This window comes from Danio rerio, chromosome 12 (assembly GCF_052040795.2).
Source record: "Danio rerio strain M-AB ecotype USA chromosome 12, GRCz13ab, whole genome shotgun sequence".
NCBI classification, from domain to species: domain Eukaryota; kingdom Metazoa; phylum Chordata; class Actinopteri; order Cypriniformes; family Danionidae; genus Danio; species Danio rerio.
Genome location: NC_141032.1, coordinates 21418892 through 21435978, shown reverse-complemented (window position 1 = coordinate 21435978; position 17087 = coordinate 21418892). Strand labels below are relative to the sequence as shown.

The 17087-nt window shown below is 35.0% G+C and overlaps 2 protein-coding genes across 6 annotated transcripts; one reads left to right on the top strand and one right to left on the bottom strand.

Moving 5' to 3' along the window:
* Nucleotides 1-1644: 1644 nt before the first annotated feature.
* tefa (TEF transcription factor, PAR bZIP family member a) lies at nucleotides 1645-9651 on the top strand. 5 transcript variants are annotated; one of them, XM_087274658.1, is made up of 5 exons: nucleotides 1645-1819; nucleotides 5341-5703; nucleotides 5930-6138; nucleotides 7784-7995; nucleotides 8121-9651. In XM_087274658.1, the coding sequence occupies exons 1-5, from the start codon at nucleotides 1744-1746 to the stop codon at nucleotides 8182-8184; spliced, it is 924 nt and encodes a 307-aa protein (XP_087130784.1). In that variant the 5' UTR covers nucleotides 1645-1743; the 3' UTR covers nucleotides 8185-9651.
* A 1130-nt stretch (nucleotides 9652-10781) lies between these two features.
* On the bottom strand, nucleotides 10782-14771 carry phf5a (PHD finger protein 5A). The gene is given in 4 exon segments (NM_173266.2): nucleotides 10782-10978; nucleotides 13130-13296; nucleotides 13836-13859; nucleotides 14658-14771. Coding segments are annotated over 4 exon segments (333 nt in total). The 5' UTR covers nucleotides 14710-14771; the 3' UTR covers nucleotides 10782-10888.
* Nucleotides 14772-17087: the final 2316 nt, after the last annotated feature.

Here is a 17087-nt window from a genome sequence, read left to right as displayed (position 1 = left end):
CTTATTAGACTTTTAAAAAACAAGCGAATGCTCCATATTTTAAATTTCTGTCCCGAGAGGTAGTTTTTTGATCCTAGACTGGTCTCACGCAGTCAAGTGATGCGATTTCGCAGGTCAGAGTTCATCAAGCTTGGTCTTTGCACCGCAGCAACCTGCGAAATTTGACGCATGATCTGCGTTTCAGGTCTGACGCATTTGCGTGCTTGTGAATGGAAGTCTATGGAAGGAAAAGCCCAGTGTGACCGCAGCTTAACTGTATGTAGCAATTATCATCTGCCATATACTCGTAAACAAAGGGGGAGTTCTTGATACCTATCTGAGCTCAAACTCCCCTGCAAAAAGGAGGGAGCCCCGAGCTCTTTCCTGGGAAAGCATGTCAAACCCGCTTTGTATTCAATCATCAGCTAAGTGTGAACTCTTGAAATTAATTTATTAAATGACTATATAAATTATAGCCTATTGTTAGACTGTTTTTTGTGTTTTGTGCTCTTGTTTATATAAGCTTATTGTTGTGTGTCCAACACTTGTATATTTATAACCACCTCTGAGGAATGTGGGGGTTGTGAGTCTCGGACTGAAAAGTTTGGGAACCCCTGCACTATGGAATACTATTGCCGTAGATGGGTGTTGGTATAAGGGATTTGCAAGCTTGGTCAGTGGAGGGTGAGTGTCTTACAGAGTTTTGCTCTAACACTAATCAAATGCACCTGAACATTTTAATCGGTGTCAAAAAAGTAAACAAGTTACAAACAGCTATGTTTGATTATGGTTGGAGCAAAACTTTGTTGGCACAGGCCTCTCCAGGACACCGTTTGCCCATCCCTGCATGACATCTGATATATGTATATGCACAGGCTGTTCCTCCAAAGATTATCAACAAAATCCTGACCCTGTAGTTGACTGACTTCTAACTTTCTTCAGAATATCTTGTCATCTACCAGCAAGTAGACTACAAAACAATGCAAAATGCAGTGTGACAATAGAACATTTTGATCAGATCCGATGGACAAACAATACAAGTTTTTGTGCAGCTGGTTATTAATTGTACATTAAATAATCTACAGGGTAGTGATGCATTCAGTCAGTAATCAATTCAAAACTGAAGAAAGTAGCCTTATTATAAAAAAAACTATGAAGTTACTTTTGGATCTAGTAACTATATCAATGCTTAGTCAATAAGGTCCATGGCTTATTGCTCACAGGTGCGTTTTATTCTGTTTACGTCAAATCCGCTGTCGTTCGTTTATTTTTCCGCTCAGAAGTGGTATAATTTATCATATTGCCAATTCGCATTTCGACATTTCTGTCTCCGTGGAATGAAACTGAGATTTTATCACCGTTTAAATCGCCCTGACTTTCTGCCCTGACTTTCATAACTTGACACACGCTGCGCAGATTTTTTACCCTTAGATAACTTGTCTTTGTTCCTATTGGCTGTGAAAGTGAGGACTTGCAGCTGGAATGACCAATAAACGACCACGTATTGCTAAATATTAAGCATTAGGCACAATTAAACGACGCTCATTGGTCAAAATGACCAACCCCTATGGAAATGAAGCGATTTGAGGCGGGACTAGTTAAGTAACTTCGTAGATAGGGCAGACCTCGTGACCAAGATAAAAACTTTCACAATTCTCACTTGACAGTCAATTTACTCTTCATGTGAGAGACAGTTTGATTCTGATTAACCGTCTCCAGCACACTGCTTTTTTCCAGGTGTTGATCAACTGAAACCGTTCTGAGATGTCTTCAGAAATTCCGGAAATATTCAAAGCTCTGCTTGAGTACCCTTTCTCTCTCCCGTCGATAGATGATAACGGTAAGAATGTTTCAGTGTTGGCTAAAATACTTTATGCGTACAGTGGAAATAAAGGTAAAGTGGAGTCTCCCAAATATATCCGTATTTCCACTGTGTTTATAAAGCAGTCTGTACTGGACGCAACTGGTATTCTGCAGGACTGTTTATGATGCTACGCCATGCGTCAAACAGACTAAGCAGTACGTGTGATCAAAAGCCCAACGTAGGACGAAGATATACAGATTAGTAGCACAGAATGCAGTATTAAAGACAAATGTGTTTTCCTTCCTCTTCATAAATCATAAATGTGCATAACGTTATCATATATATATAGATTTTATTACTATTTTGGGTCGGGGGCGTGTAATTAATGTTATGGCAATGGTGCAATAAGTATGCAATACAACTATAAAGTGTTTATTACTATTCTGATTCAATTTATCGCGTAGTGGACATTACTCAATAAGTAATATATTATTGTTCTAATATAATTACGACATAACTAGTGTGTGAGCGGACTTAAGTGGAATTTAGATGGGCCTGTATTAGTATTTTGTGAAACATAAAGAGCATCCTGCAATGGGCAATCTTCTCATTTAAATAGTATGCATATAATTACTATTAAAGTTTGCCGTTGCATTGGAACAAACTTGCAAATTGGGGCTAAAATTTAAATATTTTAAAAGCTATGCTATATCCGAAAAAATAATAATGTCCAAGTAATAAATATATCAGTGGCTTGCTAGATATTGATTTGTAATGTGTCGTGTGGAAACTACGTTATGTGCATAATAAGCTCAAGTATAACCTTAAGGGCAAGGTGTTTACAACCTCACTTTACACGTGAAATATAGACAACATTTTTGCATTATCTTTGCTGCTTCGTGATTGGCTGTGTGCACAGTGAACGTGTTGTGAGTGCACGTGCAGGGCCATGTGCCAAAGCCCATTAACTACAGGCTGAAACAAGCGGTTCTCCCGCAAGGCATGAGCAGTGACCAAGCATGTTTTGTTGTAAACTACAGAAGTAAAAGGCCTGTAATTTTAAAGTTTTTATTTTTTTTCATATCTTGTGACACAATTTTAGTATTCGCTACAGGAAAAATGCGTTAAGTTGGTTTGGACAGACCAAAGAGGAGACTTTGTAAAGTCTTTGCTACGCACACACGGACGAGCCTCTTCTGTTTAATTATTCATAAGATGAAAACGAAACCAACCAATCAGGATGCTCGAAAACAGAGTATTTTTTCTCCAACAAGAGGCGTGGTTAATGTGAATATTAAAACACTGCGCTGGAAGTCGAATCAGGTCAAACACGGGCAAGTAGGTACTGTGAATGAAAAGGTGTGACGCGTCGAGTTTATTGCAAGTTTAGTGCGTGTTTCGTGTACACAACGTATTGAAGAAATAAAGTCTCTTTCCTGGTTAAATCAACGTAAGGATTTGAAGTCGGTTTTAAAGTTACGCGCTGCACAAAAAGCGTCGGGGGAACGGACATGAAGCCTATTTCCATCACGATGGACGCTGGCGCTGAAACTTCGGCTGCATTTCCAGTAGTTTTAAAGAAAATAATGGAAACCCCTCCACCGAATCTTCTGGAAGGCGACGACGGTAAGTGCAGCATCAGTCAGTCGGTCAGGCGCTCGAGGCTGCGCAGTTTGCAGGCGCTGCTCTCTGTAATGCTGAATGGTGACCTGTATGGTAATATACCGAGAGACGTTATGTAAATACAGAACATGTTTATTTGCGTTATTTATAACTTGGTTCGCTGCACTCAATATGTCACGGTTGCTGAGCTGGAAACTGTATGGAACTAGAGATGCACGCCTCTGAATGAATTCTTTAAGCCCGCGATCTTTTCAATGAGTTAGCTTAGTGGGATATAAAGATGATACTTGTTTTTGTTTGCTCCATCTTATCTACAGCATATCTAAGAGGGTCATTTGAAGTAAAAAAGAAACACCGCAGTATTTTACCTTTTTATATGGTTCTTTGGACTTATCGGTTCTGCCAACCTTGTAGATCTATTCAGTCACCTGATGAAATCTGTTTTTTTCAGGTATACACCAATATCTATTAAGTACAATCATTTATTTTATTTTTGGCGTAGTCACTTTAATAATTTGGGGTTTCCACAGTGGAATAAACCGCCAACATATCCAGCACATATTTTAAGCAGCAGATACCTTTCCAGCTGCAACCCAATACTGGGAAACACTCACACACTCTTGCACACACACATACACTACGGCCAATTTAGCTTATTCAATTCATCTGTACCGCATGCCTTTGGACTTGTGGGGGAAACCGGAGCACCCGGAGGAAACCCACGCGAACACGGGCAGAACATGCAAACTCCACACAGAAATGCCAACTGACCCAGCTGGGGCTTGAACCAGCGACATTCTTGCTGTGCGGTGATGGTGCTACCTACATATGTGTTACTGTAATACTTGAGTTGTATTGCCTTCTTGTAGATCTAAATTTCAGACTTAAATGTTCACTCGAACCGGAGTTAACCCTGGATAAATTTAATCCTGCTTCATTATTTATTTATTTGCTTAATGTTTCACACTAGAGTTGTTTGGTATACTGGTACTGGAAAATATGAATAAATATTATAATTAAAAAAGTACAGTACCTTACCATGTTCCTTAATTCATAGGGCCTTTCTCCATTCACCATGCAGCATTTGATGTGAAACATACGTGACAATAGAGGCACGTGACTGATCATAAAGATAATTTAAAATTTAGAAATTTAGGCGTACGGATGAAAATTATAAAGCATCTGTTGAGCCCATTGACTTTTCTAATTCAAAAACATGGAAAGAGTCCAGTCATGCAAAGAAAATATTCAGTATAACACAGGATAATAGAATATTAGGAGTGCTAGTGATTTCATTTAATGCTTAAACAACACATTTGCTATTGGAGTTAAAGTGTTGTTAATACAACTGTTTTCAGTTAGGTTATCTCTGAGGATTAGTCACCTGTGGTATAATGTATAAGATTATGGAATCATAATGTAAGTGAATTTTGATATCGCACATGATTCACATAGGGTTAAGAAAAGCAGTTGTAGCACCCCTTTTAAATAGTTACAAATATAACTGAGCAAGGGTTAAAGTAAAGCTTTCACCCAAAATGAAACTTCTCACCATTTTCTCACTTTAGTTATTCTACCTAAACTTTAATGAATTGCTTTCTTCTGTTGAAAACACAAAACAAGATATTCTGAAGAATTTCTAAAAAGCAGCCATTGACATCTTTAGTAAGAATAAATAAAATGCTATGGAGGTCAAGGGTGTTTTTTCCCCAAACATACTTCAAAATATCGCCTTCTGTGTACAACAGAACAAAGAAACCAAACAGGTTTGGAACAAGGACATGGTGAGTAAACGATGAGTTTTTTTAGGGTGAACTATGCCTTTAAATGTGGTGTTTAGAATGCAAACACTGTATGTGTTTGGTTTGCAGCAGTCTGTTTGATGTCAAATACTGTACATATTATTATGATTTAGTGTTTATTTTATATTTCAGAAAATGATAAAGAGAAGCTGTTTGAGAGTGTGGAGTCTGGAGGGGTCAGTGAAATGGGACCTTCAGCCGCCTTAACGCCAGCCATCTGGGAAAAGACCATCCCCTATGATGGAGACACCTTCCACCTGGAGTACATGGATCTGGAGGAGTTTCTGATGGAGAACGGCATTGCTGCTGCAGAGAATGAGCAAAAGAGCAGTGAGAAGGAAAACATACAGCTGACGGCCGAGGAACCATCCACAGCCTCTGCAGTTAAAACAGCCCCAGCAGTCACTCTGTTGCCTGTCATGGCACTGGATCCGTGTGAAGAGGAAGTGGTTACAATCACCACATCCAGCTCGAGCTCAGCAGACAACAAATCAGGTCTGTAAGAACAGAACACTGTGTGCTGTCTGTCACAACCCGAGTATGAATCCATTACATGGTTAATCTGCTTATCGTGAAGATCTGAGAGTAAGACTTAAGAGTAGAGATGGTGACATTTAGAGATACCTAATCAAATGGCAAGATGTGTCTGGAAGTAATAAAACTGTACTGGATTTGAACGCAATTTCATTGTTGGCATTTCTTAATTCACTTTTCTCCACAGAAGAGAACCGGATGACACCAGATCCCATTAATCCAGATGAAATCGAGGTAGACGTGAACTTCGAGCCAGATCCCACAGACCTCGTGCTCTCCAGCATTCCTGGGGGCGAACTGTTTGATCCCCGCAAACATCGCTTCTCCGAGGAGGAGCTGAAGCCGCAGCCTATGATCAAGAAGGCAAAGAAAGTGTTTGTGCCTGAGGATCAGAAGGTAAATACACGGTCCCCTTTAAAATCAGGGTTTAAACTATGAGGAACTTTTATAAACTAAGAAGAGATTTATTTTTTTCATGAAAAATAAAACCATAGCAAAACTTCTTTCTGAATTTTAAAGTTTTAGTAATTTTATAGTATTTTTGAAATTAGTTTTCCCTTCTTACGTTCCTATTTATACACCACCGGTGAAACGTTTGGGGTCAGTAGGATTTTCAAATGTCTTAAACTTTTTAAACTTAAGTTTCTCCTGCTCACCAAGGCTGCATTTATTTCATCAAAAATACAGCACAAATTGAAAAATTGTGAACTGATATTGCAATATAAAATAAGTGTTCTACGGAGGAAGGTCACTGCTTTGGATGTCCAAATACATGCGCTATAGGTGAATTGAGTATGGGTGTTTCCCAGTGATGGTTGCAGCAGGAAGGGCATTCGCTGCGTAAAACATGCTGAATAAGTTGGCGGTTCATTCTGCTGTGGCAACCCTTGATTAACAAAGGGACTAAGCAGAAAAGAAAATGAACGAATGACTTATTTTAATTAATGTTAATAGTAATAAAACAATAATAACTGGAGTATAAAATTTTATTTTGATTACTACATACAATAAGAAAGCAGTTATTTAAAATTTTAATAAATATTAAAAAAATACATTTAATAAATGACGTCTTGATGAATTGTTTTCAATCAGAATTATTTTCTTCCAAAAACAATGAAAACATGAAAAAAATCTTTCAACTAGTTGCACCTGGAAAGCCCGAGAGCACCCCGTGCACATCACTCCCAATATGCGCACAAGGAAAGAAATAACCAACTTGTGCGAGCAAAAGACATGTGAACTGCCCTAAGTTAACAGCCTCAGCCATAGTAAATTCAGTGCACGTGCGTATTAGCCTAGATGTACAAGCTTGGAACTTAACTTTTAGTTGCAGCAGTTTTGTTTCATGCAGAATCATGATGTTGAGAAGCCTTTTCGATTAATTAACCGAGATCAATTAAATTGCAGTTGATAGTGAAATCGGTGCATCCCTACCTTATATTTCTGTGAAATAAAAATAGTTTGTTTTTTAGGGACATTAAATTAAATTAAACCAAAACTTGGTCTTGTTAATTTCAGTTGTCAGTAATTTAGTAACAACTACCTGATATAAAATAAGATGTAATAAGGGTTATTTTAGTTAACCAAAAAGAATTGAAAACCCAGAACAAATGTTTTTTATTAGTTTTGTTCAAAATGAAATAAATTTGTGCAAAAGTGTTTTTTAATTTAACATTTTTTTATTTGACGTTAACATTTATTTTTTTCCCCTTAAAACTGAAAAGTAAACAATGCTAAAAGTTATATGTACAAATAAATGGTGTCTGGATGATACAAATATTGCACTGCTCTAAATACTAGTGTGCTAAATACTTGACTATGACGATTGAATAAAGCCAAACCAGTTTTTGGGCCTCAGGCCCAAACCTAATTACACGGCTACACCCTAAACGTAAAGTCACGAGATGTTAAATTCCAGTTTCATATTGATCACTTCAACAGACATAAAACCATGCAAGCATCATTTATAACAACACCGTGCCATTTCAAAAACAAAGAAAGCTTTTCAAATATTCCTTTTAATGTTCACGCACTATTTCAGGATGATAAATACTGGCAGCGGAGGAAGAAGAACAATGTTGCAGCCAAACGATCACGGGATGCCAGGCGCCTGAAAGAGAATCAGATCACAGTTCGAGCGGCATTTCTGGAGAGAGAAAACTCAGCGCTCAGACAGGAAGTGGCAGAGTTGCGCAAGGACTTTGGGCGCTGCAAGAACACAGTGGCACGATATGAAGCCAAATACGGAGCGCTGTAAGGGACAATCGCAAACACGGAGCATTTGCATATAAAAAAACCACACTGCCTGTAATAAACGAGGCAATAGACTGCTACTAGAGTATGTGATTAACAACTTTTGCTTTCTCTTCTTTTTCAAGTGGACCTGAAGAAGACGTCCGAGCAGTTATTGATTCATTTGCATTGTTGAAAGGCAATAAATGAATAATAGTTTGGAACAAAGAGGAGGAGACAAGATAGAAGCAGGTGAACGATTCAGACTGTAGAGCTAAGTGACGTTCATGTGCTTAGTAACCTGGTCAACAGCTCTTTTTCTTTCCGTTTAATGCAAAAGCATACCCAATATATTCATCTGAGCTTTGAAGTGCTTTACACCAATGTAGAAACAAAGGTCTTCCCCATCTGCTCTTGTTTACAAGTTTTACAATATCAAAGTAGTTCTAGGGAATAATGTGCACTGGAAGTCAACAGTCTGCATTTATAAATAATGACTTCATTTGTTTTCAGTGTACTTCCACATGTATGAGTGTGAACTGTAGAAGAGGCGATTGTTGAAATATGAGGAGTTTGTATTGCATTTTAAGAATTACAGATTAACCGAAACAACAAAACTGTTAGCAGGAAATGTAAATATATCATGTCTGTGTGACAAAAACAATGGTTTCGTCTGTCTTTAACTTGACGTGAGCAGAAAACTTTAGATGCTGTCTGTCAAAGCAAGCCTGTAGATCTTTTAAAATCATACTTTGTTCACTTCAGGATGGCAGTTCGCCCTTTTCTGGGACTCATGGAGGTCAGTTTATGTACAGAAATAACCCGCTGTACACGTGACCTGGTCTTGTATCTGTATTTAGGGCAAATCAAATGAAGTGCTTATATAAAGGTTTTCGTTTTCGTATGCATCATATGATATCTTTTCAGATAACCATCAAATGTTTAACAAAAGTGGTTTTGCAGTGATCCATAAGTGTCTTGAGCAGCGTGACTGTTTATAAAAGCACTAGTGTGTTACATATCAGAAACTGAATTCAAACCTCTGCTTGCCACCTTCCTGCTTTTTTTTTTATTGTAGGCACATATTTAGTCTCTGTCCTTTTTTATCATCAGGGAAAGAAGATAAAGGGTCAGTTCTTAAGATTCACTATATGTCGTGTATTTTGCTCTGTGTATTGTTGTGAAGTAGGCTAGCAGTCTAATGTTGCAGTACTCATTGTGAGGCCTGTTTGTCCTTTTTTCATTTGTTTTTTTTTTTCAGAATGGCAGTTGCTGTAATGTGAGCTTGACCAAAGCTAATTGATTGAAACTCTGAAGCTTAGGTTTTGTTGCTAGTACACAATGACTTCACTTAAATCAGGTTTTACGATGTGCATATTTGCGGTCTGTACTAGAATCTCTTTATAAGCGCACCTTCAGTTTGACGTTTCTCTTCAAGCTTCCTAAGTGTAAGACGAGAAAGCAAACAAATGCAGGCTGATCTGAGAGGAACAGCGACTAACTCCATGAATCTTGGTTGAATATGTAATTTGTTCCTGTACAAAAAGTCTTTTTCTAATTGTCCGTTTTGAAAGTTTTTTCTTTTTGGATTGTGTTTGAGATGTTTTCGACTTGTAAATGTTGAATGCCTTGGCTGTTTCATGTTGTACATATTATTAAAAACTCTGATTTGTTTTACTCATGGGCTTTTAAACATTCTGTATAAATTGCAAGAATTGAGACTGAATCTCTAATTTCAGATGGGGGAGCAGCGTTGTGTAACGCAGACGGATGCCAAAAAAAAAAAGTTGCATAAGGGAAGGAGGCGGGGCTTAATAAAAGGCAGTGCGACACTCTCAGATACACAGCAGTCCACCCAAACAAACTCTAGTCTGACATAGTGCTATCATTCAGTCTATACAAGTCTTTCATCAGCATCCATTACATTTCAGTCAGAGTAAGTTACATTGTTTAAATGGTATTCTGGCAAACTGAAACTTACACTTTTTTAGAAATGAAATGTAAAACTTTTTTACAAAGTAATATAAATAAAATATTAAAAATCTAGGTTCCACTTTTTATTAGGTGACCTTATCTACTATTTACTTGCATCAAAAAATACCTGCAATATACTTACCTTGTTCATTATGTATTGCAGAACATTTCTGGTGCTCTTGAGGAGGGTTATGGGTAGAGATAGGAAGAGGTTTGGTGATATGGGTGTTTAAGAGTGGGTTAAGGTTTAAGGAATGGTCAACCGTGTAAATATAAATGTAGTTACAGAAAATATTTTCTTAAGTAAATACATGCTGGTATTTAATCATAAGTACAATGTAAAAACATGTATTTACACAATAAGTACATTCAAGCAAATGGTTAATTTCAGTGTAATTATGTATTAGTTAGGGCCACCTAATATAAAGTGGGACTCTTAGTTTAATCTGGTCTCTTTTAATTAAGTAACTGCATTTATTGACAAATAGCATGGGATTTATCATTAGTTAATATCACGTGTGTGAATATAAGATCAGTTACAATAAATTATTTTAACAATTACATTTAATATTGTTAATATAATGTATTAGTTTAATAATGAACCACTAAATGTGTTTGATATTTTCCTCCTTGTGACAGGGAAGGAGAGAGAAGCTAATAAATCATGTTGAATTACATGCCAGATGCAGTTTGTGTATAAAAAAGACAAGTAAAGCATTCTGGAGTTATAAAAGGTTTCAAGTACCTCAATTTAAAAAAGTTGTCATCTTAAATTCCAAACATGCATAACTTTAAGTATGAAACATGACAATTACAACAAAGTAAATCATCACAATATTTAAAAACATCTTTTTATTCAATTTAGTCTGATAACAAAATGAAAAAATTTGCACAAAAAAAAAGCTACTTTGACAAAAAAAAACTCCTTCCGTTTCTTTCTTCACCTCTTCTTGAAGCCATATTTTTTCCTCTCATAGAACAGATCAGTCTTTGAGCTGCCCAGATTTACGATCTTGGGACAGCCGTCTCTCTGTGTGACGAAGAAAAAGAGACTTTCAGAAACTGACAGTAACACAAGCTGCATGATTCTGGATAAACACAGTTCTTAGATTATTTGGATTAGATAACTAAAAATACTGTCATTTTGTGAAGCCTCTGGAAATTGTGCAAATAAACAACATAATGAATCATTTGTTTTGTAATTATACTACTAAAAGACTTCACTTGTTCTGTTACTGGATGAGTGCACATATCTAAATGAATTTCTTTTCTTTAAAAAATAAAAATAACGTGAATGATAACTGGTCACCAGTCCATCTACTGACGTAAAAATATAATTGATTCCATTTTCATCTGAAGTGTCAAACTATTTCCAAAAGATGCCTTCATTTTATTTGATCACTTTCATTGACATTAGTGTTTTTATTGAGACTTTCTGTAACAGAAAAAAAAGATTCAGTTTGGCTGGAAAGACAAGCTGTGTCCCAATTCGCCAACTCAATGATGTTTTTTTATGAACAAAACGTACATATTTTAAGTGTGTTAAAGACGAGTATTCAAGCTTTGTGACTGTACCACTACCTCAGTAACGGACCAATCTGTTGCTTAGTTTTATGCCCTTTTAATCATCTCGTCACATCATCCACATTTATTCATATTTAATTTCCTGCAGGTTAATAAGTCTTTCATGCAGAGAAATCTCCTCAGGGGTTTGCACAATTATACATTCAGAAATTAATGACCAACAGCATCTTTATAAAAGTTCACTCTGTTGCATTAAATAAAATGTGAAAACTTTAAATAAATATTTTACATCAGCTTAAAAAATAATGAAGTCATTCAAACTTATTTACCGAAGCCTCTCGATTTAACTGCTTCTTTCACTTATACTCCATATTTCAAGTTTACACATTTTACCCATATTTATAGTTCTAATGCAATTCACATCCAACACACAATGTATTTTGGGCAGTGTAGTGTACACAGATTTGCACTTGACAAACTTTTGGGAGTACTCATTTTAGCATATTATGATTTGGGATACACCTATTCAATTTTTAATACTGATTAGGATGGTTAAATGCTAATTGAGATGCATCATGTTTTTTTTTCTATAGCTACACATAAGCAGTATTCCACTGTAATTGTATTTTTAAAGGATTGAGATTCCAAGCTTTTGTTTAGTGCATCCTTAAATTACTACTGAATTGCAGTAGAGATTTAATAATAAACATTTATTAACAAGAGTAGCTATATGCCTGACAAATAAGATGTCTAAATAGTTTAGTAATTTACTTGCTCATTAAAATTGATCTTAAAAACTTAAATTGTGTTAAACAATGCCATACTTAATTTTGTAACTAAAAAATTTATTTTTTTTTTTACAAATTTTGAAAATACAATCATTAAGCCATTATATGTGTATTGTACATAAATCAAATTATAAATATAATTTTAGAAATATAATTGATTTAGTAATTAAGTAATTAAATACATATATAATCAAAAAAACACCCTTTGTACTTTTATTTTAAGGTTTGCAAATCCAATTAGATCCACTTGTTTAGTAAACAAAGCAAGTTTCTCATAGCATACATCCACTAAACGACAGAAACTATTAATTTACTATCTGCATTGTACATAAATCATAAACATTTGCATATTTGTCAATAATATTATTGAAATAATATATATTTAAAACACATTTACACAAGTAAATAGTTAAATAAATAGACTCAATCATAGGCTAAAAATTGTGTTAGCCTAACTGCATACTATTGTTTATTAATGCAGAGTTAATGCTTAAATGATGAATGAATTAACTATTTTTTAATGCTTATTATATGATTCATAGTGTGCAGTTATTATATTAGTCATTATTAATATTATATTACACTGTTATCGATGTATTTCCGAAAAAATAAACATTGTATGTTTTGGATTGGGATCATAACTCCTATAATTGTAATCGGATGCTGAAGACCTTAAAGTTCCCCACCTCTAATCATTTGGATTTTTGAATTGAGAATTTAATCTTTTAATAAGTAACATAACACAATGCAAACATTTAAAACCACATAATGAAGTTTACTCAAACTACTGACGAATGGAATATTTATTCCAGCCCTCTCTCAGTTTGGTCAAAAACTAATTTGGGCAAATGTAGAGCAGATATACTCACGTCTTTCTCCTGTATGGTGCACTCTTTGCAGTAGTAGGCATCAGACACTCCAGGACCTCCACAGATCACGCAGCGTCCTTGGTAAGAGCCATAGTTGCATTCATCGCAAATACGAACCAGTGTGCAAGGTCTGACATAAGAGTCGCAGATCACGCATTTGCCATCACCTGGAAAAGAAAATACACATTTGTGTAAAAGAGCATAACATCATAACAGTATCACCCCCTCAAAACAATTCTGTCGTCCTTTTTTGATCTCTTTACATTGTTATAGGAATAGTTCAGCCAAAAATGAAAAATTACTCACTATTTACTTGCCTCTTTTCTTCTGTTGAACACTAAAGGAGATATTTTAAACAAAGATGAAAACTGTAACTATTTACTTTAAAAGTAGAAAAACAAATACTATGGAAGTCAATGGTTACAGGTTTCTTCAAAATATCTATTATGTTTGGAAAAAAAAAAAGAAATTCAAACAAAATTTGCTTTTTGAAATGAGCAAAGGCTGAGTAAATGATGACAGTATTTTCATTTTTGGGTGAACTATCCCTTTAATGAAGCGGATAAACTCTGTGATATCACTCGCTGTGTTACAAAGATTAACAAATTCCTTGTGGGTTTAAAATGTACATAAATTATATCTTTCGTTACATAAAATAAACATATTACTGATAACAGTTCATGAAAAGAAAATTAGTAAAACTTACATTTTTCGCAAAGTCTTCCAATGGCTGCAAAGGAAACAAAGATCAAATCAGGTTAAACAGACGTATAATTGATGAACTCGTGCATATTTAAACCGTAAAAGGTACAAAACAAATGACGTTAAGGTAATATTGAGACTTTATAAATACCAAGGAAAGAAACTGAGCTAAATAATATTTCAGTACTTCAATTCAGGCTGTAAATGTAAAGTCTAACACTAACATGCAAATAACTGTGTACATTTTATGTTGGTCCTCGGTATTTCGTCATGTTGTTCAGTGAAAGACAACTGTTTTTTGTTCAATCCACTTTGTTAACTTCATCGATATGAGTTGGGACAACATGGATTGTGTGAAACCCTGCATCTATTTTAATTGTATTTCCCAACACGCTACGAAAACAGTTTGAGTTCAACAGAAAACTTCAAAGGTTTGGAACCACTTGATAGTCAGTAAAGTGAAGTTTTGTCTCTTTCTCTTTATAAGTATTTGAAAGCCTGCATGACAATTCCGCCCTCCAACGACTGAGGACGCTGTAAACAAACGACAAAAGCACGTTTGCATCGGCTCGCACAAACACTTAAACATCGTTATTTCTCCAATCAAATATCTGACTAACTAGCATCGTAAACGAGGACTTTGTAAGGCTGCTATTTTATCTGCTTACTAAAGTTACACGATTAATTGAACCGTCTCCACTTAGATTGAAACCTTATTGTTCATCCATCTGATGTAGCGCGAGTGTAAATTCTCACTCATTGTTTGCTACAAGTTGGATCATTAAACAAAGAAATTATTTAAGGTCTAATGAAAAACGAGACTTACCAACTCCAGCCTGTTTTCTGCAAAAGATCAAATCTGGGTGATGTTTTGCCATTATAAAAGAGTAAGCGCAGAGAACAAGCTAGCAAGCGTCGACGCAGCGCTGACCTCCGAACTTTCTTCTTCGGATATTTTGGTCTAAAAGATGCGCAGCAACCTACTGCCACCTAATGCAAAGAGCTTACAATCACCAGATTCAGTCAGATTCTATGCTCTTTGCCTAATGTTTATAGACTGATAACCGGAGGAGCTGCTGATTTCAAATATAAATGTAAATATAAAATACAATAACGCTAATACTTATTAACGGATTACAATTTTATGATGTAAAAAAACTACAGTTACGTAGGAGTCAGAAAGCTCAAATGTGTCATTTTATGGTATAAACAGAGATGTAAATAAATGTGTCTCTTTTATCAAAAATAGTGCTGGAATCGTCATTTTTCCTACAGTTTTTTGAGTGAACAAAAACAGTTTATAAAAAGTAATGAATATTATGACATTTATTTAGGAGCACAAAGTCTATACAGTAATGTAGAATAAATCATAGATTATATCTAAAACTATTCAATAATAATAGTAGCATGTGTGTGCTAGGTATAATCATAACTATAATTTGAGTATGAATAATATTATTAAACCATTGCGTACACCATTGGCTTAAAGGAACTTATAAAAGGTCATTTATTCCAGTGGCAGTGATTGGTTTGCAGGTTATGGTGTGGATTGATGTGAAAATACAAATATTGTTCTATACAATAATATATATATATAGTTAAAGTCAGAATTATTAGCCCCCCTGAATTTTTAACGCCCCTGTTTATTTTTTTCCCCAATTTCTGTTTAACGGAGGGAAGATTGTTTCAGCACATTTCTAAACAGAATAGTTTTAATAACTCATTTCTGAAAACTGATTTATTTTATCTTTGCAATGATGACAGTAAATAATATTTGACTAGATATTTTTCAAGACACTTCTATACAGCTTAAAGTGACATTTAAAGGCTCAACTAGGTTAATTAGGTTAACTATGCAGGTTAGAGTAATTAGGTAAGTTATTGTATAGCGATGGTTTGTTCTGTAGACTATTGAAATATATATATTTATAATTTATTTATAATGTATAATTTATAATTATTTATATTTTTTATAAAAATCTTATAATTTTGTCCCAAAATGTTTTTTTAAAAATTAAAATAGCTTTTATTCCAGCCGAAATAAAACAAATAAGACTTAATCCAGAACAAAAAATATTATCAGTAACATACTGTGAAAATTTCCTTGCTCTGTTAAACATCATTTGGGAAATATTTAAAAAAGTTAAAAAAAAAAATCAAAAAAAATCAAAAGGGGGCTAATAATTCTGACTTCAACTGTGTGTGTGTGTATGTAAATCTATGTCTCTCTCTCTCTCTCTCTCTCTCTCTCTCTCTCTCTCTCTCTCACTCTCTCTCTCTCTCTCTCTCTCTCTCTCTATATATATATATATATATATATATATATATATATATATATATATATATATATATATATTTGTGTGTGTGTGTGTGTGCGTGTGTGTGTGTTTCTATATTGTTCATGTGTTGTATGTTTACTTGCTTCTTTTCGGATTTAATACAATAATGAACTGAAATATTCTTTCAGTAGTAAATTCTGAGTCAATTTTATATCATTAAACAGTCAAAAAAATTTAGTCAAAATAGACTCTTCCATTCCAAGAAAACGTTTTGTATTTAAAAATATTCTTTAAAATAAGGCGATCAATAAATAATTTATCTATGAATATTTTATTCCTAATGTCTGCGAGATTTATTTTTATCTTTCTCTCTCTCTCTCTCTCTCTCTCTCTCTCTCTCTCTCTCTCTCTCTCTGTGTGTGTGTGTTATATTTCAGAGAAGAGCTAACAGTAGCTTTGGCCCATCTGTAACTCCACATAAGCAGTCATTTTGTTTCTTCTGACATCTTCTATCTTGAGCATCAGGCCAATCTTATGCTGTCCAGAATCAGCTGGTTTGTTTTGATCGGGCATCTCAGCTGAGACTTGTCCACTATGGGTGACCCTACTGCTAGCTGTGAAGTACCAGTGGCATGTAATATTTGGGTGCACTAATTTTTGACCTGTGCACAAATAAATTAATATAAGGCATCCTGTAGAATATATTCATTTAAGAGACATCTGTAAGGGCTTGATAAAAGATCTGGGCGGTTTTATTATTAATGCATTAATTTACAAAAACTAACGTTAACAAAACCCAATAAATACTTTGATAAATATATTCGACCTTATCAAGTTTTGTTTTTAAAGTGGAATACTGCAACAGTGTTAGTCTCTGTAACAGAGCAGTAGCGATCACTAACTTAAAGTTAATTACTATACTGTAGTTCTATACTCACGGCATAACGGCTACTGCATACACATTAATGGTAGACCAG